The sequence below is a fragment of the Hippoglossus stenolepis genome, chromosome 2 (assembly GCF_022539355.2).
Source record: "Hippoglossus stenolepis isolate QCI-W04-F060 chromosome 2, HSTE1.2, whole genome shotgun sequence".
In the NCBI taxonomy this organism is placed as follows: domain Eukaryota; kingdom Metazoa; phylum Chordata; class Actinopteri; order Pleuronectiformes; family Pleuronectidae; genus Hippoglossus; species Hippoglossus stenolepis.
Window position 1 is genome coordinate 26885148 of NC_061484.1, and position 25811 is coordinate 26910958.

The window sequence follows — 25811 nt, forward strand, 5'->3', positions numbered from 1 at the left end:
ATTATTTCAAAGGCTCCTTCAATCGTCTCCTTTCATCCCAGAGCAACAAAGGATCCAACGGGTGCATCCCGCTCAGGGCCGACCTCTCCCAGAATTCACTGGGCTTTGGATTCAACTCAACCAAACAGCTAATGAAAGACATTTTAGAAATGAGTGTCCCGTCCTTCGACCAAGTTTCGTGAAAAAAAATCTGTCGAGTAGTTTTTGTGTAATCCTCCTGACGAACACACAAACAAAACCAACAGACGGTGTTGGCACGAAAAATGAAATGAAAAGATAAAAAAGATAAAAAAGAAAGATTAGGAATGTGAAATAAAATATAAAAGATTTTACATGCAGCATATTCAGCACATTGCGTGACCTGAAGTCTGGAACATATATATTAACACATTGTGTTCGGTAAGGACAGTATTATGGTTTCTCCGGCTGCTCTGTGTCGTTTACTGAGGAACAAATTGTCTTGACAGAAACACACACACACACACAGACAGACACACAACACCACACACACACACACACACACACACACACACACACACACACACACACACACACACTGCAGTGCGGTCCTGTCTGTTATTTAACATCCAGCGTGCACACTTCATCACAGTTTCTATAGAGACGGCTCCATAGATTCTCTGATATATATACGGCAGCAGCTCAGGCTCCGAGCGGTGATGTGTGTTTCCCAGAGTAAAACACATAATTAGGTCCGTGGTGTTGAAGGGATCAGACACGTGGAAACAAACAGAGCTGGTTATGTTCCGTTAAGTGGAACTGCCACTCAGGGGTTTGCATGTTAAACCTGACGACAACCCACCGCGGGCACGGCAGTCTCATTGTGAAAAGCCCAGTTTATGTTTCACCTGTTGTTCCACTAATGCCACACATGCATTATGTTTACATACTGGTCCTACTGTGGCTTTCAGCTGTATCAGACTGAACTGTGTTTGCTGGAATAGGTCAAACTACAAGAAATCTCATTTAGCAGATTACTTTCATTTCAACCTTTCGCTAGTCGCATTAAGATCCGGAGAAAAACTACAAACTAAAACAGATCTAGGAGATTTGATTCTGTCGCTGGTGCTTCCACTGCACTTTGGAAGGTCTGTATGAAGACGGGTCGGTCAAATTGTAAAGATCGAGATGTGTTTCAAACCCCCTAATAAAAGGCTCAAGTAGTTAATCTGGGTCTATGCTGAGAGGTGAAAAGTTTTTTTTTTCAAGTACCATTCATTTACTCACCCATTTATAAACATAGGGCACAGGTTTAAAAATACCAGGACACCAGACTGTTTGTTGTATTTGCTTGCACACAAATGGAGCTGCTATAAAAAGTATGATTCACATACGTACTTGTACAGAGACACTTACGCCCACATTTACTCACATTGAGAAACATTCAGAAGTAAAGAATTTATTTGGGAAATTGAATTGTGAACTGTCTACAGGGAGGACACGTAGTCTTTCATCCGATAATGTCCCGTACACGTGTTACGATAACTGTCAACTGTCCGTATCAAACTCTTGTTCCACAGACACCTAGGTCACATGAATCCACTCTTCCAGCTGTGACCCCTACCTGTAGGTTTTGGTAACTGCTCTCCGCCTCTGATCCACAATATTTACTCTGAACTGCTTTTGTGACTCTTGCAGCGCCACGGCCGTAGTCCCAACTACCACAACTGGGGGCGCCCTTTCGCTCCGCAGTCTGCATGGAGCCGCAGGTAGAGAATTAGATTTACTATCAGCCACAGAATGCAGCTCCCACCTTAATGAATTCTTAATACCTTCATTAAGCCTTTTATTAGCTCCATGAAAGCATCAAGCCCTGGCTGTTGTTTTGTGATGTGATTACCTTCATGACTAAATGCTAAATATATAAAAAACTGTTGATTGTCTCTTTATTGATCCTTTATTCATGAATATTTAATACTTCTAAATTATACTTTTAATCTCCTCTGTAGATCGAGCTCCAACAGTCTTGGTCGGAGGAGCTACAGGTTCGGTGGAGCTCCTCTGGTCGGAGGCAGCCTCCGTCTGCACAGCACCCGCTCCCCCCACTCCTACACCTATGCCGCCGAGCAGGAGTCGCTTCTCTCCCACCCGCCCCACTCCCATCATCCTCTACTGCCGCATCATCCCCCTCCGCTGTTCCTGTCGAGACACTTTTCTGCAAAGACGGATCGCCGGGCTCTCTCCCTGGAGCTGCCTGAGCTGCTTCGGGCGGGCGGCCAGCCCCCAGGCCTGCCCCCCGTCCATCCAGACCCCGGGAGGAGGAGCGGGTCCGGGACAGGGGGGTCCATCACAGGAGGGTCTGGAGCCGGCAGTGGTTATGGAACGGAACACCGAGACTGTAACGGCAAGGCCCCGGGTCCCCACACCCAGCTGATGACTGAGGTTTACCCTCAAGTCAACGCACGAAAAGACAGAACAGACCTGGATGAAGAGATAGACTATGTGAGCAGCTCCTCACTGACTTCTCCTTTATTCATTTACTCTTACTTTTAGTATAATTACTGTAGTTTTAGCTGCTGCTCCATGTAGTACTTGTAGTATTAGTTATTGATTTGTTTCTAATCTCATATTTCAACACACACCTCTCACATCCCTCTCATCTCTTTCCCCTCACGTCTCCTCCAGAGTCTTTGTTTCCGTGTCCAGAAGATGATGGAGGTCTATAAGCCAGACTGGTGTGAAACCAGAGAGGAGTGGTCCGTCTACATGTTCTCCCCCCAGAACAAGTGAGTGCTTCTCATCTTTGGGTGAACTTGGGATGAACTTGTGGTTTCGTTTTAGAAGCATAGAAAAGTTTATTACTTTATTTCTATAAATCCGATCAGCCTGTGTGGGCAAGTTTCTCTCTGAGACTTCATGCAGATTTGGGTATTTTCCACAAATCAGCACTGAGACACCTGCAGATGTGTGTTGTTGTTAAATAAATGAATTTGATTTAACCGGCACCAGGAGCTAGTTTAATTAAACCAAGTGAGATAAATCATGAAATTAAACTTTCATGGATCATCAGGTCATCGTGTTTGGAGAATTAATCATAGATGAGTCCTTTTCACACCGTTTCATCTCTAGTGTTTTCACCGAGCCCAGAGGAACCGAGTGTGGAAAGATGATGTCCTGATAATGTGGAGGAACATAGAACTGCATAGTCAAACCAGTGCCGTCTCCTGGTTTCACAAATGGCTCGTTACAGTGATGTCGCTCTATATTTCCTTCAAAGCATTTTTCATCTCCGAGACATTGACTCTGGGCTCCAAGTGTGTGTGTGTGTGTGTGTGTGTTCATCTGTGTTTGTCAGTGTCACGATGTTTTCTCCCAGCCGTCAATCCATCGGTGGAAAAGCAACATGAAAGAAAACTCACTCACTGGTTCACGCGCCCGATTCCCTGCGCGCTGATAGCCACTTAAGTGAAGCCAGGCCCCAGGGCTGTGTCTTGGCATCCTGGCAGGTGCCATCTGTCAAACCGGGCCTGTGTCTGTGTGTGTGTGTGTGTGTGTGTGTGTGTGTGTGTGTGTGTGTGTGTGTGCGTGTGCGTGTTGGCGGCGAAGGCACCAGCGTTAGGCCTTATCTGCAGCTACGTGTGTTTGTGGACGACTTTGAATACTGCCCGTGCTTGTGGGAGTCAGTGAGCATATGTGCATCTTTATCTTGTTTATGCCTCAGCGGCCGTGTGTGTCTGCGAGTGCACGGAGGCATATGTGTGTGTGCGTTCGCCCTAACGAGCGTAGCTGAGCAGAATTAACGCAGGCAAACAAACAAAAAGGAGAAACAACCAGACAGCACGAAGTTGTGTCTCAGGCGGGAGAAGGTGGCGATGCCAGCGAGGCCGCGGGTCTCGATCGATATCAGGTGACAGGGTTGCCAGATTTGAATCCATAGATAAAGGGACAGAGTTGCCGAGTCTGGAGGACAAAAGGAGTCGGATTAGCAGATTGATTCCCTCAGTCAGAGAGCAGGTGCTGCAGGAGGTGTATTCTCTTCTCTTTAGAGGAGATGAGCGGCTTCTACTGGCTCCAGAGCCGACGACAACACCGCTGCTGTCTGACCACGTTACAGTTGGATCCACTTGAACTGTATAAGTGTCTTTGTGACACCTCCGATCTGGTTGTTTATGTCTGTACGTCAAGAGAAGCTCCACCTTAGAGTCGTTTTCTATTATGACGAAAAGCACAATGTGTTTTATCTTGTAAACCCTCAGATTTATCTTGATTAGTTATTGTTGTAAAGACAAATTTAAATACAGATTTTAACAAGGTGTCCACAATTAAATAGTTTGAACTTTTAGCCTTTAGTCTTAAATATACAAACATATTTTAATGTTTAGGTGGGTTTCAATTATGTTTACGTTCCTTTTAACTCCTGTCGCAGAGGTTTTAATGTCTCCTTATATTGTAGTTCTTTCTTAATGATACAGATATTAATACGCTGCGATAAAACTAACATGGAGCTGATAACTGATCAGTCTGAGGGAAAGACTGTGGAAACTGTCTCTGTAGAAATCAGCTTGTTGTTCCAGCTTGATTCTCTACTCAGACTCTGACGTTTCCTTTTACCTGTCGTACTTAACCTAGATCTTAAATTGTATTCATTGTGCTTTTACAAAGTCTGAAATGTAACTTGTTGAAACCTGCAGAAACAGAAGCTTCACTCTCTGTTGTGTCGTTTGATTAGAGACGTTGTTGTCTTGTGTTGATTGATGTTTGCTCATCACTCTTCCTTCTCCACCTCTCCGCTTGTCTCTCAGGTTCAGGCTGCTCTGTCAGTCCATCATCGCCCATAAGCTCTTCGACTACATCGTCCTGGCCTTCATCTTCCTCAACTGCATCACGGTGGCTCTGGAGAGGCCGAGGATTCTGCAGGGCAGCCTCGTACGTACCGTGTTTCTCCAGATCACTTACTGAGGAACTTTAAAATGTCCTAATATCTGATAGTAACAACAAGCCTTGGACAAACTGTGCGAAATATTTAAATTCTACAACTGTGAATCTCTGACTTTAGTATAATTTACCAATCAGATGTTTTTATTGCCAAAAGTGTGGTTGTAATATTGACAACACATCTTTACTTGACTTTACTCAAAACCATCAATTGTTTAAAGAAATAAGCTTCAACGTCAATGTTCCTCTTTTTCATCCCAGCAGTTTTCTCTTAATTTTGGCAACAGGCAACTTTCCCAAAGAGTCGGCACCAGAATGTTGCCACTTTTCAAGCAACTGACCTGAAGCGTTTATATTATATTAGAACATCAGCTCCTTCAAACTAGATATGGTTTTATTCTAATTGCAAAAACATGAACAATTGACGTCAGTGAAAAGTACAATCAGTTCTGAAGGACCAGAACTGATTGTACTTTTCACAAGTTGTTATCCGTTTCTCCTCAGGCTGTGTTCTCCCTCTTCCCTCACTTCCTGTAGAGTTTTCCCTCCTCTCAGGTTTTTGTCTTCTCTCCTTCTCTTACAGGAACGACTGTTTCTCACCATTTCCAACTACATCTTCACCGCCATTTTTGTCACGGAGATGACTGTCAAGGTAAAAAACGTTCTTCCCTCTTCCTCCTCTTCCTCCTGTTTCCCTCCCCCGCTTTCTTCACTTTCTCTCATCACGCCCTCGTCTCTCTCCTTTCTTATGCATTACCTCTGTTCTTTTTTCTCTTCCCCCTCTCGTCCTGACCTCCTCGTACATATCTCATCTCCTCCTCCTCCCCCTCACTGATATCTGCTCTCTCCCTCTCGTCTCCACTCGTCTACTGGAACTCTTCCTCTCTTTTCTTATATCCTCCTCTCTTCATTTGCCGTCTGGTTTACTCTTCTCTCTCTCCGTTTTATCTCTCCATGCTTAGTCCTTCCACTCTTCCACTCTTCGTCTCCATCCGTTAGTGTCTCCACCTCCTCCGACCTCCTTCCGTCGCTTCCTCTTTTTCTCAACAACTCTGCAGTTCAATCAGTTGCACATGTCCCATTAGCGATGGCCAGATAGATAATGAAGTTAATTAGAAGGCTAGCGCTCTTTAGCTACTCCCAGACCGCCCATCAATAAACACACACAAACACACAGAGACAAACACACACACACACACACACACACACTCACATACTGTTTTTTAATCCACTAATCTGCCCACAAGAAGACAGGGCATCATCCATTATTAAAGGCCGTGTGTCCCCGGGCCTTCTCCTCATTGGGTAGAAGTCCTGTAGTGATTTATTTATGACAGAGGATAATGAAGACATGTGTATCGCAGTGATATGTAGATCATCTCAGCACCGTGGTGGTGCAGAGTTCACATCTGCCCGTATATGCATCTGGCCCCAGGTTGAACCTCCCTTGTTATCCATTCTCTTCTCTATCTTCATCTCCTTCTATTAGCATCTTTGTTTACGTCCTTTTGCCTCAATCGGCTTTTCAATCGGTCACATGGCTTCTATCGTCTCCGTGCGTCTCATCTGAGTAATTTCAGACCGAGTCCTGTATCTGTCCCCTATCGTTCGCTCTGTTTGTACCGTAATTGTTCGGGCTCCGTTGTTATCTCTCTCCGCGGCGCGCTCCATTAGCTCACTCGAATGTGGTCCCAGCACTCCGCTGCCACTCAAGTTCTTATCTCAGATCAGTCCATGTGCTGCAGCTCTGACTCCCATCCGGTGTTTGACTCTCAGAGTTACTATAGGAATAAAGAAGTAGAGGCAATTTTCCTTTATTTCGCAGGAGATTAAAGGTAAGGTAAGTGATTCTGTTGAGATTTGAACTCAAGACTAAAAACAGAATATATCCCGACCTTCACTCGTTCCTCAGAAGCTCCATCCCCCCCCCACATTTATGCACGTGCATTGTCATTTCTGGGTGAACTATCCCTTTAATACCTATTACTTGAACTGTGCACCTTCACATTCTCATTTGTCTTCATATACGGCATTTTCTCGGAGAGCCATCACATAAATATTCATATCACTGCTGCCCCTGAAATGACCTCGACCATTAAGTCTTAATTGGAGATTTAAAAACTGACTGGTGAAGCTCAACGTAGGAAAATACACACATTTATATTCATATTATTCATGAGTCATATGGTGTTAGTTTGCATAGCCCAGTATCACATACTGGGACAAATGCACTGAGGGTATTGCGCCAGTTTTCCCAGGCACAGACGTGAAACATTCTGCCGCAAAACGCACACGAAATACGATCGGAGGAGTCGCAGCAGACGGGAGTCGCAGATTGTGAGCGTCAACATCATACGTCTCGTTACTCACTGTTCAGGAAGGATCGTGCAAATAACATGAGGAGGAGTTAACAGTGGATTTATCTACTAAGGGTTCTAAGCAAAAACTTATATTTAGCTAAAACCTGATTAGTATAAACAAGAAGATAAGCCATTGGGCAATAATCAATGATAAATATAATATTCCAAAGTTAAATTAAACGTTCTTCTTGTTCTTAAACGTACAATATGTTGACGTCTCTCAGTAAAAACAAGAATAAAAGACTAAATCATTTATTAGCGATAGCAGCCTGACAAATTCACACGTGTGTTGGGAACAATGAGGAAATAATTGCTCTCTGTTTAAATGCACATTTGTTAATTGGTATTCATCATTTTCTCTTAATTATTTGCATTTTTTATTGAACGACAACTCATTGCCGGAGCGTTAAGATAATGATCTCCTGTAGATTTTCTCATAAATACAAATTCTCGTTGTACAAAACCATTACATCATTATTTTCCTCTCACTCGCCCTCCTCCTCTCTCCTCCCTCCCTCTCTCCCTCTCTCCCTCCCTCTCTCCCTCTTCCTCCCTCCTCCTCTTTGTTGCTGCTGGTGCATGCTGGTCAGTGTGATCTCTCTCCAAAGAGCACTAATTAAACAACCGCAATAATTAAACAGAGTTTCCTCTCCGAGAAACACTCCATCACACAGACGTCCTGTCCACACACACACACACACACACACACACACGTTTTCAAAGGTCACTTCTGGGGGCATTACGAAGACTTACGTATTTATATACGGTTTGTTCTCACCTTAACTACTGACACAAAAAATCTGCCTTTTCTCAACATGGGGACAAGTCTTTTGTCCCCATGTTGGACAAACTGTCCCCCCTTGTCTTTGGTGCCAAGTTTGTCCCCCAAGACAGAAACACACACACACACGCACAGTATTGATCAGTGTAAACAGTGTTACCTGCACACAGCGAGTCTGACCTTGAACACGGGATTCTAATTAGAAACAGGGAGCGGCGTGTCGAGCTGTGTTCCACCCCCATCCTTTCGTCTCACACACACACACACACACATTCACACACGTATCCAAACCATGGACTCTAAATAAGAATGGACGACGCGTCTCCACTCCCTCCCACCATCGGTAAATTGTCCCAAAATACAACGCTGCCATCTTGCACCTAACGATTCCAGAAAGTCCGTCTGTGACTCGCGTATCTCGAGAATCTTTCATCTTATCGGCCTCAAGCTTTGACGATTTGGACAAGAGATACTTCAAGATTCAATATTACTTGGAATAAACAGGCGACCAGAACTCTCAACCTAAGTCATGTTGTCGATCCCAACAACGGTGCGATTACGACAATGGGAGCAGTCATGACAAAGGCAACGACAAGTGATTCTGGTTCTGTGGAGTTGAGCTCCACTGAACTTTGAATAAACAGGTGAGCAGCTCTTTGAGCAGCAGCAGCTCTTTGCTTCAGGTTCTGTGGACTGAGTCCGGCAGCAGCTCTTTATTTTCCGCAGCTCAACTACTGCAGGTCACTTTTACAGTTTCAGAAAGAAAACTACAACCTGAATCACCACAGGACAAACACTCAGAATGGACACTAGCATCAAATAACTAATTGAAACAGGACAGTCAAACTAATTTCAGTGTGATGACAAATACCTGAAATGACTGAAACCAGTTTTTGAGAAAAATGTATTTGACATCTTTTTAGTTTGGTTAACGTTCTGCTTCATAACACTTAATTAAAATATTATTGGCTGAAAGAAGTGAGTCAAGCAGGTTGTGTTAGCTGGTCAGAACTCTTCCATTAAAGTCTATTAGTTTTGGAAGCAGACGTCTGCCACAGTTGAAAAGTTAGACCGAGAAAGTCTGTCAGGAAAAAACTGAATTGCTCCTGTTTCTTTAAAACTTTGAGCAAGACACCAAATTTCCACTGAGGTTCCCGAAGCCGTTTGGTTTTATTGTGCCACATTTTCTCGTTACACTGTATGTTTGCTGAAAGAAATGTGACCTTGCAGTAAATCTCCACTGAATAAAGTGTTTTATGCGCACGTTGATTAATTAAAAGTGAAAACTGATGATGGATGATGCATCGTGATGGGACGTAAACTTCTGGATTTATTTTTGGAGCTAATGACGGATGTCCCTGGCCCAGAGTCAAGTTTTTATTTGATTATATTATATATAGTTTTTATATAATTCACAAATGCTGCTTTGAAAAATTTAATGTTTTTAATGTCAAACTTTCACTAGAAATATATATTTTAAATTGAAAAGAAAGAAACTAAAGCATTACTCACATCTTCCGAGTACGATTAACTTCATCTACAGATTAATTATGGTCATTTTTCTAAAGTCCATGTGCAGCTTTTGTCTCAAACATCAGATTACAAAAACAACTCTGAAGCGACAGGAGCAATCATTGCCACATTTTCTGCTCGGTGAAATTTCAGATGCTGGTAGAGTTTAATTTACATCTGAGTTTAATGTGACACGCTCTCGCCCTGTCAGCCCAAAGGGCGGCTGCTGGTGTGAGAGCCGCGGCGCTGGCATCGACCCACTATAGATTTCCCATGCATCATGTTTTATCATGGTGATATTTGATCTGCGTAGTGGAGGGGCCTCGCGGCACTCAGACGCTCCCACAGGGGCCTCGGTGGAGCCGGGGGCCATTAATAACCAACAGATGTATTATAAGTCGAGCCTGTGAAAACATGACAAAAGACTTTATCTGGTGGAATGTGACGGTGACTCGCAGCTGCTTCGGAATCCTGCCGGCAGGGACGGAGGATTCGTACACTGAAAGTTTTTGTCCACGTTACCTGTCAAAACAATGTGGAGAGATTGTGTGGAACTTCCCTTGATCCTCTCTCTCTCTCTTCATCCCTGTGTCCTCGCCTTTCTCCCACTTCATCTCTATTTCAAACCCCCTTTTCATTCCTGCTCTTCATATTGTGTTTGTGCTTTTTTCTCCCACCGACGTTGCTTCCTTCAGAGTTAGCACTCGGTGACAGCGGCTGGTGTGATTGTATCTGTTGTCACGTTTCTCCGCCGCCGCCGCCGCCGCCGCTCGCTTTGAGTTACCGCGGCGACAGTCGTGCTGTTTGTTCACAGGTGGAATATGTTCTCGAGGTTTTTCCAGCAGAGTTGATTCGAGCATTTCTAACTCAGAATGGCGTCATGAGGGAAAACTTATTTTATTGCCGATATGTAATCGCAGGTTAACGACTTCTGTCTTTTCAGTTGAGTAAAAGAAAACTGGAAAATCCACTGAGTATAAAATAATCACTGCCTGATTCTTGGAAAGTCGCCTGTTTAGCATTCGACAGCTGCAGTCGACGGTTTCCAGTGGAGACCAGAAACTTCTCATTAAAATTTCAACATGTCAACATTCATCAACTCGCCTTGCTGCGGAATATTCTGCACAGATGGTGGAAATGTTTTGTATCTGACGCGGCTGAAAGAAAGTGTGATGTTCTGTAAAGAGAAATGATGACGGTGTTGTTTGGGGAAAACAAAGCACATGGATCAGTGACGTAGAAGTGTTGACATCACAGGAGGGAGGTTTTTTTTTATGTTTTAAAGGAGAAATATGATCAGTGTTGCTTTCCTCTAATGTGTTAGAGGATTTTTGGGAAGTTGAAAAGTTGCTTTATCAGGAAGGGGGTGGGGGCTTTAAGAGACAGGAGCTAAAACCAAGTGTTTGCGACAGAGGCTGAAAAGAGGAGCTGCAGCGATAGATAGGCTGAAGAATGTCATGTGTTTTCTGAGCAGAATCTCCTTCAACACTTTACAAATCCTTTTTCACTGCTGTAAATCAAAGCTGCAACATAGAGACAACACGTATAGATTTAGGAAATCACTCACACCTCTACCATCATCTTACATCATCTTGATATTTTTTTAATATTACCAACTGGTACTTCTGGGCTTCCATAATTCAAAACTTTGTCATGCACGATAATTATTTTGTGTGCAAAACGTAGTGAAAAGGACAAATCAATCACATTTTGGGACTTCAGGGCCTCCGTACATGAGCCTGCCTCACGTTCTGTTTCGTTGTTATTGCCGTGGAAATTGTCGGGCAGTTGTCAAATGATGTCGCATGCAAACATCTGCTGAATAACTTTTTCCTCTGAGCTCTTCTTCATCTTGAAATGTACAATTTTCTCTCAGGCCTACACCCCTGATTTCACAGATCGCTCTCTCATTATTTGTCTCCCTTGCCTCACCCACCTTCATCGTCCTTTCTCGTACAATATTCCCTTTCCGGTTCAGTGAGGGAAACCTCGGATACAGCTGCAGGTCGAAGGTGACAGACTGGAAACCAGAGAGGACACTCACCTCTTGAATATGAGAAGAGTCTGATTTTAGAGGATTTGGGGCACGGTGCAGTGTCAGCAGATCAAAATACTGAATGGAATTTAGACAGTAAAGCTTTTCCTTGAATTATTCTAATTAAATCTACAGTCAGCAAAAATCAAGAGCAAGTTTTACTCCACAAACAAACTCAGACGACTTTGATTTTGCTGAGAATCCATCGCTCCTGAATCCATGAGTCATATTTTGAACGTAGACTCTTCTGTGGTCATAGATTTCCACCGAGTCGTCTGAATCGCTTTCCTTTTAATCACCTTTCCTTCCCCCTCCTCCCTTCACTTCCTTTGTCCGTCTCCTTGTCTGTTCCTTCTCCTTTTAAACGTTCCCTTTCTAATATTGGGATGAAGGAGCTGTTGCTTGTCTTTCTTCTCCTCCCTCAGGACTTTCATCTCCTTGGAAATGTAACAGGGTTTGGATTTAACTCCTCTCTACCTTCATCACACTCTCCTCCTCCTCCTCCTCCTCCTCCTCCTCCTCCTCCCAGTTTTTCGGACTTTCATGTTTAAAATCTCCTCTCTTCCCCTGAAATACCTGTTTGAGGAGCTGAAGAAATCTGAATATCAAAGTCACCAGCGTCTCTTTCTCTCTCCCTTCATCAGGTGGTGTCCATGGGTCTGTACCTGGGGGAGTCGGCCTATCTCAGGAGCAGCTGGAACATTCTGGACGGTTTCCTGGTCTTCGTCTCTTTGATTGACATCGTGGTGTCCATGGCGGGCGGCGCCAAGATCCTCGGCGTGCTGCGCGTCCTCAGGCTGCTCAGGACACTGCGTCCTCTCAGGTTGGCCGGACAAGCCCCTCCCACTTTGGGCGTAGAATAATGATCCCTAAAATAATAGTTGTTTTTTAAATGTGTCGACAGGTTGCATTTCTAATATGTAGTGGGAGTTTTATCCAAATCCATCAAGTATTTTGAAGTCTTAGTGTTTGTCCTTCAGGGTGATCAGCCGGGCTCCAGGCCTGAAGCTGGTAGTCGAGACCCTCATCACGTCCCTCAAACCCATCGGCAACATCGTCCTCATCTGCTGCGCCTTCTTCATCATCTTCGGCATCCTCGGCGTTCAGGTAAACATCATCAAATATGGATTTGTGTGCTGTCTCCATTCTCTTTCTTAATCGTGGGATATCACGAGCCTTTAACAATGTATGACTTCTCTGTGCAAACACTTGAATTGGGCCTGTTGCAGAAGTGACCTAACACCGTGACCCCCGTGCTCACCACGGCCCCATTACGTTTTCCTCGACATGAGAATTGAAGTGGGTCAAAATATTCTGTCCGGGTCCCAATTATGCTCCGAACATCAATTTAAAGCAGAAAGAAAAAAGCACAAGATGGAAGATTAGACGTGATTAAACAGTAACAGGTGAACATGAGGTGAGACGGCCATGAACCCATAATAAAACCCCACTGTCACCGCGTGGCTGAGGAGGGTAATTAGAGCAGGATCCAACAGGAAGAGGCACCGAGGAGAAACAAGCTGAGACGTAACAGGTGGTGGCGTCTTTCTACCAAAACAAAGAACAAGCTGCGTTCAAGCAAAAGCTTCGCGCAACCTTATCGATCCTTCACGGGCAAATATGTTCATTTTTGAATTCATGGGCCTCAGATGGAGGTTCGACCTGAAACTCTTGTGGAGCATAAACCTCCTTTATCAACATATTGTATTTACATGTACTGAGATCAGACACTTCCATTAAACAGAAGGGAAAAAACATTATGGTTTATTTATCTCAAAATGTCAAACTGGAAAATCCAAAGTGAATAACAATATGAAACATTTGAAAAGAGGAATACACAGAGTGCAAATATTTCAAAGGTTTTCTAGCTCTATTGATTACTAACGAAATAAGAAAATAAAATGGCACCATAGTCGGTCAATTCATACTTTAATTGTATAAAATGTTAGTCTCCTTCACTACATTGTCATTAATGGCTCATTAAACCACAGATATATCCACTATTTTACATTTGTCACCTTATTTACAGGCCTGTTCACATAGAGCTCACTTGGTTTTTCACATTTTTATTCAGTTAGCGCAGCAGCACGTGTTCTTTAGCGTCTGTTCTCCCCCCCACCCCACATTGTTATTCTCTCTGCGTGCGCTGTCATGTATTATTTCACTCACTCCTGTCTTTGATGTGGTCAACGTGATTGAGAATTAGAAACGCATTGTCTCAGGAGGGAAACCAAACTGTTGATAGTTTCACCCACACACTAGTTACTGACGCTAATTATGAAATTACTTCAAAACGCGGTGAGAAGTGTCCTCGTCAGATTTTATCTCTGTGTGCTTCTGCCTCTCACTTCCCTCTCGCTGTGTGTTTTCCTCCCAAGCTCTTCAAAGGGAAGTTCTTCTACTGTGTGGGCTTCGACGTCAAGAACATCACCAACAAATCCGACTGTCTGGCTGCCAACTATCGATGGATTCACCACAAATACAACTTTGACAACCTCGGACAGGTACGAGAAAGAGAAAGGAGACGTCACTGACACTCTGCCTCGATTGTTTAGAACGTGCTGATTCTGGAAAGTTTGCACAAACAACCGTGCAGAGGCTCATCAACACTGAGAATGATTTGCACACTCTATAGAATGTAGGTTTCCCTGTGCTGTGTCGTGCAAGAGAAACTAGAAACAGCACTCAGTAAAGTGCCCCCCCCCCCCCAAAGGCCCTAAATTCAAACGAGCTGCACCAAATTTCAAACACTCAAAGATATCAGACCTACTAACCTTGCCTGATTGTATAAATTAGGTTTAAGAGGATGGACAGAGGTTCAAAGATTTCATCTCCTTAAACAGCAGATACTAATGTTTTTCCATCAAGATCAGTGAATTATTTTCCTGGGAAATTGGTGATAAGGTCAAAATAACGTCTTAATGTTCAATGTTGAAAATAAGGGACAAACCAAAATTTGATGAGCTCTTCCCTGACCGCTGTCCCTTCCTTCCACCAGGTTTTGTGGAAATCAGTTCTGTAGTTATTGTGTAATCCTGTTGAAAAACAAACCAACCTCGTGGCAGAGCTAAAAATCTGAAACTCATCCAGCTCGGGTCTAAATACAGTCTAATATGTGTCTGTGTGTCTGTCTCCCTCCCTCTTCCAGGCTCTCATGTCCCTGTTTGTGCTGGCCTCCAAAGACGGGTGGGTCAACATCATGTACCACGGCCTGGACGCGGTGGGAATCGACCAGCAGGTAACAGCAGACTCACACTGTGGACACACACACACACACACACACACAGCCCCACGCTGACACACAGAAACTGTAAATCCATCCGTTTTCTGCCACTCACCCGGTGCAGAGTCGCAGTAACTGAACTGTAGTGGGCTGCTTAAAGTTCCGATTGTAGCTGAAGTTTGAATCACGAATCCAAACTTTAGAGCTTTTCCTTCAGGCTCAGTATTCTGCTCAACTCAAACTTGTGGAAACTGCTGCTGTCATATTTTATTCCTTCTTCCCGTGCAACATTGATCCCACTGCAGAAGAACAAGTTTGAAAATATAATATTCCACCATCAGTCCGTCAAAACTCACTCAGAATCAGGAGAGAAGTTCTCTGGGCTCAGGACAGAAACGCTGCACCTTGAATACTGGAGTGGAAAACTTGACCAGACTTAGAACCATGTGTCTCAGCCTCAGTCCAAACTGCCTCTGTGTGCTCAAATGACAGAAACCATCTTCTGAATCATTTATTATCGTGGACTCTGAGTTTTTACCTTCGGTCCATGTCCCGTACACTAACATGGAGGATGCAGGGTTAATGATGGACCACATGACGGCTCCCCAAAAGTGAATCCAAATCATAAATCTATTTTGATGCATGTCCAAGTGTTAATTATTTCTGGTAAGTTTGATTTTAAATAGACGTTTGATTCCATAAAAACAAGAGGAAATGTCATGATTGACAGCCGAGACTGACTCGCGATTGGCTGAGGGCTTGTATCAGCGGTACGTTGCTACCGCGGCTCCGCCCCCTGGTGGCTGTACTTCTGTATCTACAGTCTGTGTGCGTAAGAGGCACCAATTTGTTTCCTACATTGTAAAATAAACATTATTCCCGATCTAATCCTAATAGTAGCGCTACAGTACTAGTACTCAATGTACCGTGGTTCAGAGAAGATGAGAAATCCCAGTAAACCTTCCCTCACAAAACACGCACACGTGCACACGTGTGATGTCAAAGTCCAATGACACGATGCAAATGAGTGCACGGAAGCTGCTGTAAAGTGAACAGATTCCCTTTAGGATCGGTTTTATTTGAAAATCTATTAAAGAATCTATTAAGGGGGGGGGGCATTATTCGGGATGATTCAGTTTCCCCTCCTCGGGGAGAAACCTCGCTGCAGTCCAACGTGGCTCTGAATGACTAATCCAACGCTTTCAACGCTCCACACGCTTCCAAATTGAAAATCTCACTCTCATCTCCGGTTTTATTGCATCTGAGCTTGATTTTTGTCTGGTAATGACTCCCTCCGATATCTACCCACTCACCCAGTCCCCCCCGTCTCTCCCTCACATTGTCTCGCTCTCCTTCCTGTCCCTCTGTTTCCCTGTCCCCCTCAGGGCAGCTCTGGGACATTTGGACTTCATCAGAGGTCGATGTGTAAATTTGTCATGTAGATTATCTTTATTTCAATCCAGAAACGGATTTCCACAAAGCATCTTTCAGATTATCCCGATACATTAAAAAAGATCTTGTTCATTTTGTACTTTAACAGCGTATTGTCATAAATCCTCTGTTCTCCGTTCTGTTTCTTTTCCTTCTTCCTCCCCCCCTCTTCTTCTGACTTCCAGCCGCAGACCAACAACAATCCCTGGATGCTGCTCTACTTCATCTCCTTCCTCCTGATCGTCAGCTTCTTCGTCCTCAACATGTTTGTGGGCGTGGTGGTGGAGAACTTCCACAAGTGTCGGCAGCACCAGGAGGTGGAGGAGGCCAAGCGCCGCGAGGAGAAACGCCAGCGCCGCATGGAGAAAAAGAGGAGAAGTAAGAGGGTTGAGTAAGAAGGAGGGAGGAAGAGAGGGAGTGGGGAAAATAAAGATTGGAAAAACAGAAAAGTAGAAGATTAGGAAGAAAGATTGGGGCGTGAGGAAAGAGGAAATGGAAAGTTGGGAGCTAAAGAGCAGGTTAGGGTGGAAGGTGTGAAGGGACATGAGGATAGATGGAAGAGAGGAGGACAGATGGGACACCTGAACCTCGAGGGACAAGATGATGAAGGATAGGAGTCCTTCTGGAAAAGAGTGGAGGACCAGAGGGAACTAATGAATCAAGAAGGAGAGTGGAGGAGCGAACAGAAAGTGTGCTGTATAGAAATAATATTAATAAACCTTGAGAAATCATATCTTCTCTTGTAAATGTTCAGAAAACAGAACACGAGACTTATTACTTAATATTTGAAGTTACACATCTTTGACTCTCTCTTCATTCTTTGCTCTGCCCCTTGTTTTTTCTCCCCTTTGGGCATAAATACATCAGTACATAAATCTTCCATCAATACCTCCTCCCTTCTCATTGATCCGAATCCCCCACTTGACCTTATTCCCCTCTTCCTTCCTGACTCTCCGCAGAGGCCCAGAAACTGCCGTACTACGCCTCTTACGGCCGCACCCGCCTGGCGATCCACACTCTGTGCACCAGCCACTACCTGGATCTGGTCATCACCTTCATCATCTGCATCAATGTCATCACCATGTCCCTGGAGCACTACAGCCAGCCGCAGGTGAGCGCCCCCTCTTGCTGGAGTTGGAGGCATCGCCGCGGCGTGGGCGTCAGAGTGAGACACAGCAGACTTGTTCAGGGGCTTCTGAGTAGGTGGTTGATGCACCATCTGGATTTTTTAAAAGTGGGCACCCCCCGGAGGCCGGCTGCCAACCTGCTGCTCTGAATCAGCAGCAAAAACAGCCAACGAGCAAAACACTCATCCGCACGCTGGGAGACGAACACGCCGCAGACCAGGGTGTTGGTTATGTAAAATGTCTCTCAGAGGCAGAGACGCTCTCCAGGCAGAAATAGAATCGGAGTTAAATCTTGACTCTCGTATGATCTCGGGTTCTCTTCACACTTCTCATAGTAACAGTAAACTCGGTGTCTGTGTGTGTGTTGTGCGCTGTTTTGCGTGTTTTTACAGTCCTGGGCAGGCAGACGTCCGCACAGCGTGTAGTTTTAACTTGAGCTGCATGTGTTCCCACAAAGGGGACGAGTAGGTAGCAACAGCAGGTAGCAACAAATATCCTCTGTTCCTGTAATTCTTTAACAAATCCAGTTACTTTAGACAAAGAAGTGTTTCTGCTAAGTCATTAGTTTCTTCCTGGTAAGACTGGAGGTAATCGAGACAGAGGAAATGAACTGTCCGTTAACTGAGTGTCACAGCTGCTGTCTCTGCTTCTCTTTCTTCTATAACCGCTGTCCCTCTTTGACCCTCGTTCCTGCCTCAGTCTCTGGAGACTACGCTGAAGTACTGCAACTACTTCTTCACCTCCACCTTTGTGATCGAGGCCACTCTGAAACTGGTGGCCTTCGGCTTCCGACGCTTCTTCAAGGACAGGTAGGAAGGAGACGCTCCGAGCCGATGTGTGTGAACAAAGAAGCTGCTGCTGTGACAAATCCACCAAACTCTTCATATTTTCAAAGTTTTCCTGCTGAATATTGGAGATAAACTCTGGTTTTTAGTAACTTCTGAGTCTTTTTAACTGATCCACAGTTCAGCTTCACTCTTCAACTTGCTGGAGCTGAATCTGGCAGTTGAGACTGTGACTCTCAATCAGTTCTTCTCACAGGAGAAGGAGTGGAAATGAAAGAGGAAACGTTCTCCAGATTCACACTCACTCAACCATCGGAACACTTTTAATCAAGCTGCTGCTTTAAGGTCCAACAGTTTGCATCGTGTTGCTTTGACTCTTCATGAGGCAGCTTCAGAGTGGAAGCTCCACATAACAGTGATGTCTGGCTTTAAACTTCAATACCCACTAGTACCTCCATATGAATCTGTGCACAGCGCACATGTCCCTGGGATGTGAATGTGTATATTGAAAGATTATTTTCCGAGCACAGAGCTCGTTGTGTTACAGCTGCCACCTGTCGTATGTTCTGAGAATCGACAGGAGAAACGCGTGAAATCCTTTTTGCATCATCAACTGATATTTCCTCTTTGTGTTGATTACGAATAAAACACAGTTTGCTTCCTGGTTGTAGAAATAACCAGCGTTCCTGTGTGTTGGATAAATAAAAGACTCACATCTGAGGCTGAGCAGGTGGATTTTAATATCTTCACCTGACAATCCAGGAGGAAGGTCTTTTCTCAGCCCTGTGCTCAGGCCGGGGGGGGAGCAGCTGTGACGGAGCCGCTGAATATTATTCGAGGTTCCTTACTATGTAGATGTTATTATTGCAGCCTGCGATCTATTTTTAAAGAATTGCGGGTCTGCCGGAGGAAATTGCTGTTGGTTATTTTCCCCCTTCCCAATCTTCCGATGCTATTTCAACGTCCTTTGCCTTCCTCCCTGTTTCTGTCTCTCCCTCTTTCTCTTATTCTCTTCATATGAACAGAATAATGAATGGCCATATTATAGCTTCTGTCCTTCATTTTAATTCATGTCTTTATCTCTCCATCCCTTTGTCTTTTCCATCCCTTCCTGCCCTTGTTTGTTTTTGGAAACCCCCGGCTTTGTACGGCGACCTCGTGTTGTGTGCATGTGTGCATGTGTGTGTTTGCACCCTGTCAACTGAGATATTTCCTGCGACGAGATACATTAACTGTGGAGGAACGTACCCTAGGCAGCAATTTTGCAGTAAATTGAGTTAGAAAATGAAAGAAACTTCTCTAGATTGAAAAGAATCGGAGGGAATATGTTTTCAGAAAGCTTGTTAAGCGAGCGTGCTTCCCAGCCAAGAGGTCACATCACACTGTGCTATGTTTGACTAAAGGTAGTTTGCACAGCCATTGACCAAGTGACATGAGAGTCGGTCTAATTCAAAATGTTGTATTTGGAAACTGCTCAGCATGGAATTCAAACACCTGGAAGAACATGCTCCTGACAGACAAGAACTTCTTGAACAAAGAAAAGAGAGGGTGCATAATGAAATTCAACAGTTTTGTATACGGAGGCTTGAGTCCTCGAGCAACAACAAATGAAACACTTTTGACATCACTTTGAGTCGGAGTGTGTGCAGCGGTGATCGTGGAGCGAAAGGCCTCAGAAACATGTGCTCAGTTTTCATATCCTGAAATAACTGATTAAACCCAAACACTTTAACAAACATCAGTGTGATGAGATTTACCCTAAAATGACAGAATCCATCGTTTAGGAAAATGTATTTCACGTGTACTTTGACTTTTTAGTTTGGTCCTTGTCTCATCTGCTAACATGGAGGAGGCAGGGTTTTAACCTATACTGCAGCCAGACATTAGGGGGCGATAGAGATGATTTGGCTTCACTTTTGTAAAGCTCTCATCTTCATTTGCCGTCTACACAAACACAAACTTTGTGTTGCACTATGGTTTGCACTCATGACCTCAGCCTTTCAAAGATACATTGGGTTCAATTATAACTTCAACTGAAGAAATGTGTTTGTTTCAGTCATGAGACCATCGTCAGCTTTGTACCATTACACTTTGAATTTATCACAAACCGTTTGTTTTTACCATCATATTATTGGAAATATATTCACGTAGATATTTGTGTCTAGACACTTAAATAGGTCTTGGTCTGTAGTTTTTAAATGGCAGATATTTGTAGTGGTGATAAACCGTGTTCTGTATTCGCGGCTGGATCGTGGATCAGATGATGACTTAATTTGTCATGTCATGCACGTGCAGCCGCCCAGTTCCAAACACAAATGGCAACAGACGAGTGAACAAACGAGAAGTGATGCATCCGGAGCTGCAACATTTGCATAGTTGCAAAATGTTGTAATCGAATTAGCATAAATATTCATGATGGGCCTCCAGGTAGTGTTGGGCTGTGACGTGTTTCCTCCTGCCAAGTCAGTCGTGGGACAATCAGGCAGATTATGCATAAAGTTGATGTAGGACATGAATATTAATTTGTAAATTAACATAACACTGACGTGTGTGGTCATGACGTCCTGAGCAACACACACACACACACACACACACACACACACACACACACACACACACACACACACACCAAGAGAAGACTTCAAACTCATTCTGCTGATTCTGCTGTTTGATGGTTTCACCTGCACCAGATTCTATGGATTAATGTAGATTAAACTCTGTGTGTGTGTGTGTGTGTGTGTGTGTGTGTGTTTGTGTGTAGATGGAACCAGTTGGACCTGGCCATTGTGCTGCTCTCAGTGATGGGCATCACCCTGGAGGAGATTGAGATCAATGCCTCCCTCCCAATCAACCCCACCATCATCAGGATCATGAGGGTGCTCAGGATAGCACGAGGTACGCACACGCACACACACACACACACACACACACACACACACACACACACACACTTTTAACCCCATGTCCTCACAGCGGCTCAACAGGCCTCTCCCTGTCCCGCACGCTTTTAATGTGAAATGTTAGAGGAAGAGTTGAGCTGCACTGACATGGGATCAGCTCTGAATAAAAAAAAACGCTAAGAGAGATATTTCCCATGTATCACTTTCATCAGTTTAACCACTTAACTTAACTTCTTAGAATGATTTGACATTGGTCCTTCTCTCATTTCACTTAATTCCAACATGCGTGTGTGTCATTAACCGTCCTGTTGTTGTCCAACTCAGCCTGAATGACAGTCAATCTGATTCCACTTCTATCTTTCACTCACCTTTTTTAATTCCACACTCATTCAGCTCCTGTGTTCTTATTATTCAGAGGAAATTATAAAACTCTCTGTCCTCGCTGCACCAGCTCCTCTTAACTCCCCACCGAGGAGGATGAAGACTAATTAGATCAGTCTAACTTAATCCTCGGCCTCCTCCCGTCGACCTCTGCCCTCTGTAGTGCTGCCCAGGCACTGCTGAGTGGCCCCTGGGGTAATCAGCCAATTAAACAGCAACCGCTGGTAAATAACAATCGAGTGGTGGTGACTTTTCCTCTTTTCTGTTTCTCCCTTTCATAACATTTTTACCACTCTCTCCGAATGTTAAGTAACTGGTGTGAGTCTGGGGAAGAATATTAATGTTGAGAATGTTTCAAAATCGTCCACCTCTTCCTCGTAGCGGAATTTTAAAACCACTCTGAATAGAAGAAGAGAACCAGCCCCACTGGTCGAGCAGTTTGAAGATAATAGGTCTAACAGCTCCATTTATAGTCATCTGGCACTTTTCTGCTGTTTTCCATAAAACTGCAGCACTGATTTCACCTACTACTGTAAATGATAATCAATATGAAATATATGTAAAGAATCCAAGGTACTAAAAATGTGTTATATCCAGAGGAAAGGGACAACCAATAGCTAATGGCTGTAGTATATTTTGGGTTAAAGGTGACGTGACATCAGATGGTGGCACATTATTTTATCACGCACACGTACGTGAACGTAGCAGCGGTGAACCTTCACTTCCTGTTCACTCAGACATATACTTTAATATTGTGTATGAGACATCAGGGGCGTTGCAGCAGGGTGGGCACAGCAGACAGGGGCGATGAGAGGGGGCCCCTGAGGACGACTGATGAACTGCAACAACAGTATTTCACTCAGAACACATTGGGAGGTCGTCCAGGAGCCACGTGGCCACGTTGGTTTCAAACCAATACGTCCTGGGCCACATGACCCGCTGCAGTTTCACAATGAGCCAAACGTATTATTTACATTTCGTCTGTGATCATATAAGTTCATTTGTCTGTAGTCACTGACACAATATCAGCACTGACCACCACGGTGAAATGAGTCAAATCTTCCACACTAGAGTTTCTCTCAGCTCCTGACATCGAACACACGTGTGAAACAGAACTGATCACAAGTGGTCACAGGAGACACAGGTCACTCACCAGGTATGAACTAGTGACTGGAAGTGAGTTTGGAGAGAAGCTTCTTACAGCAGCTGCTGGATAATGATGTAGAGAAGCTCTGACCAGGCTCCACCACCACATCCACACTCTCCAACTCCCAGGAGCTTTTATTATGTGAACGACCGTTTTCGTTCCCCGTCCGACTACAGCCTTGGGTTTTTTTTCTCCCCTCGCTGCTTCCGCCCCCATCGTCAGCCACGCTCAACCAGAAATTGGGCCGGTGGGAATTGCGGAGTGTCTCTAAGGGAGAGTCGAGGAAACCTATTTCATCTACCGTCCATTTGCTATCTCTCTCCTCCTCTTTCTCTTTACCTCTCAGTGTTTTGCCCTTTGATTCTCCTTCTCTCACTCTGCAGGTGTTTTTCTTTTATTCGTCACGTAAACACATGTGTGCAAAGTATCACACAGACACAGACACACACTGACTATGATCTCTCTCTCTCTCTCTCTCTCTCTCTCTCTCTCTCTCTCTCTCTCTTTCTCTCTCTCTCTCTCTCTCTCTCTCTCTCTCTCTCTCTCTCTCTCTCTCTCTCTCTCTCTCCAGTGTTGAAGTTGTTGAAAATGGCAACAGGGATGAGAGCTCTGCTTGACACGGTGGTCCAGGCTCTTCCTCAGGTATGTGTCATCACACACACACACACACACACAGACACACACACACACACACACACACACACACACACACACACACACACACACACACACTCACACACAGGTATCCTCCCTGTTGTTATCACAAGCACACACAGGACTTAATTAACATTTGTGGAATGATAAACGACCGGCGTGGATGGAAGCTCCCGGAGAATTGTGACATTCAGGAATTCGGGTTATGACTAAAGTTGTTTTGCCCTCGATGTCGCGACTCTTCATTCATGGAATATAAAAACTAAAATGTTTCATTCCCAAAGCTGTTAATAAGACAAGAGGAGCAAGGAAGTGCTGCTCCCTTGATTCAGAAAGAAATTCTTTAACCTTTAATCAGCTTCAGATATATATATATATATAATTTGTGTAACTGTGGAATTGATTAAAAAGTAATGTGCAGAGATGAAGTAATTCACCTTTTCAAAATGAAATTCTAAGTGCACTGGGCCAAAATGTTCCTCTTTCCTCTTAGAGGACTGAGATAAAAATGACTCGTCTTTATTCATCTCATGCATCTTCTCCAGGTGAAACATTTCTTTTGCTGCAGATAGAAAAATAACTAAGTGAACTTCTGCCTCCTTTTTAACATTATGAACCTCTAAATCTTTTTTGTCTGTGTTTTTCTGCGAGCAAGCCAGAGAAAAGTGCACTAATGGATGTTCCCTCTTCAAAACAGCTCTTTATTCAAGACATTCGTAATGGAGTGATTCTGCGTGCGGTGGATTTTTGTTTTTTTACCGAAGCTGTGACTTGGTCCTCTGAGAGAAGTTTGTCACCCTGATGTACGGGTCGGAAAACATGTGCACACGGACACGTTAACAAGAATAAACACCGGCTGACACACTGAGGTCAAATGACTTTTCTCCACCTGAACCTGTTCTCCGTGCTGTCCCTGCTCTCTAAGACACATTTCAATGGTTTGGATGGGTTTGATTTTTGCGGTAGAAGTAGAACACGACAAAAACACATAACATGTAAACACAAGACATCACAGGTCAACGGGAAATAAATAAATGTTTTTTAGATACAGGCCATATTTTCTTTCCTTACTCATAGCGTCGCTTTGTCGTGACTTCAGGCTCCTTCGTGCTGCTTTTACATATGATAAGAGATGCAGCTGGTGACTTATTGTACCAGATTTCCTGCACAACTGCGACAGAAGATTGTAGAAAGAAGATTTTTCGTCGTGTAAATACAGAAAATAACAGCAGTGCGGGTGTTTTCGCTCTGGAAAGCAAATGTGTAAATATCAAAGTCCTCTCTGACAGTGTTCCCCTACAAGCTCCAGGCTGCAGCAAGCTGCTCCTGCTCCACAGCTTTCTCTCAGTCTCCGCTCAAGGGATCGAAGAAACCATCGGCTGGGCTCATGTTACACGATGCAACCGGCTTCAGGGCAAGTCGCAGCTTATTATATCCACCAGGAAACATCAGCGTGCACGACTGGAGAGCGAGGGTCCTCTGGCTCTGCCTCACCTCTCCGAATCATTTCTCTTTTCTCATCGTCATTCCCTCTCTTTCTCCCCCTCCTTCATCCTCTCCTCCAATAAAAGCTTTACGTCTCAGTCCTTCCTAATCCACTCTCTCTCTGCGTTTATCTGCCTCTCTAATGGAGATTTTACAGTCACGTATTCTAAAGCAGCCCTTCCCTGTGAGGTGACGGAGCTGATGGTGTTCAGCTCAGCGCCTGCTATCGCACCCCAGGGGGTCCTCTACTCATCTGCATTGCATATCACTGTCTGCGAACGCTGCGAGCCCCGGCACGGATGGATTCACGGCTGTTATGGAGTCAGCAAGTGAAATTTTCCCCAAACTGTGTAATAGAGGGATCATCCTTGATTTGAGGCAGGGAGGGTTTTTGTTGTGAGTTATTTTAACCTCCAGTTTTTAGTGTTTCCAACTATTATTCATCTGATAAAACGTTTCCAGCATGTGCCTGTTCAGTTTGATAACCTCAAGGCTTTGAAGAAAAACATTAAAATATCAAAAGTGCTGGAATATCCGGTGCAAAATCAGCCTGACAGGAGAACGACAAGTGAAATCATCTTGATCGCCCCCTGGTGGCTGGCTGCAGTGCATGTCATGAACCCCGCGTCCTCCATGTTTGCAGACGGGACATCAAACTTCACGTTAAATACACTTTTCTCAAACATTTCTCTTATCACACTGATGTTTGCTGACGTGTCACTGCACCTGGATCTGGGATAGTTTAGCTTCATTTCTGTCCAGCAGGAGGAAGCGGAGACGTATCGTCCGTCTTCATGAATCAAGTTAAATCAAGTTATTTGTAAGAAGTTGGACATAAAGTTGACACAAAGTTAAACTTGTTTCTCTGGCCTATGATACGCAGCATTGTTTGGATAAGGATTTATTTTGCAAGTTGCTTTAATTTTATATGGTACATTGTACAGTTCAACAGTTTGTACTTTATTCGCTTTGTAGCTAATGAGCGGTTGAATTTACTTAGTTGCCACGGAGACGGATGCTCCCAGCACAAGTGGCTCTATGACGACCACGCCGTGTGAAGAAGGGTTTTTGTATTGGCATGAATATTGCGATAATCT

The 25811-nt window shown here is 44.2% G+C and overlaps 1 protein-coding gene across 1 annotated transcript in view; it reads left to right on the plus strand.

Annotated features, from left to right (window-relative positions):
- Window positions 1-25811, plus strand: part of LOC118100681 (voltage-dependent T-type calcium channel subunit alpha-1I) — a 122439-nt gene that overhangs the window by 75547 nt on the left and 21081 nt on the right. Inside the window, exons 16-29 of the mRNA XM_047337885.1 lie at window positions 1657-1727; window positions 1968-2460; window positions 2644-2744; window positions 4761-4884; window positions 5477-5545; window positions 12226-12404; window positions 12562-12688; window positions 13960-14085; window positions 14730-14819; window positions 16421-16613; window positions 17195-17346; window positions 18062-18171; window positions 20909-21042; window positions 23147-23217. Of these exons, the coding sequence (XP_047193841.1) occupies window positions 1657-1727; window positions 1968-2460; window positions 2644-2744; window positions 4761-4884; window positions 5477-5545; window positions 12226-12404; window positions 12562-12688; window positions 13960-14085; window positions 14730-14819; window positions 16421-16613; window positions 17195-17346; window positions 18062-18171; window positions 20909-21042; window positions 23147-23217 (2040 nt within the window). The remainder of the gene's footprint in view (window positions 1-1656; window positions 1728-1967; window positions 2461-2643; window positions 2745-4760; window positions 4885-5476; window positions 5546-12225; window positions 12405-12561; window positions 12689-13959; window positions 14086-14729; window positions 14820-16420; window positions 16614-17194; window positions 17347-18061; window positions 18172-20908; window positions 21043-23146; window positions 23218-25811) is intronic.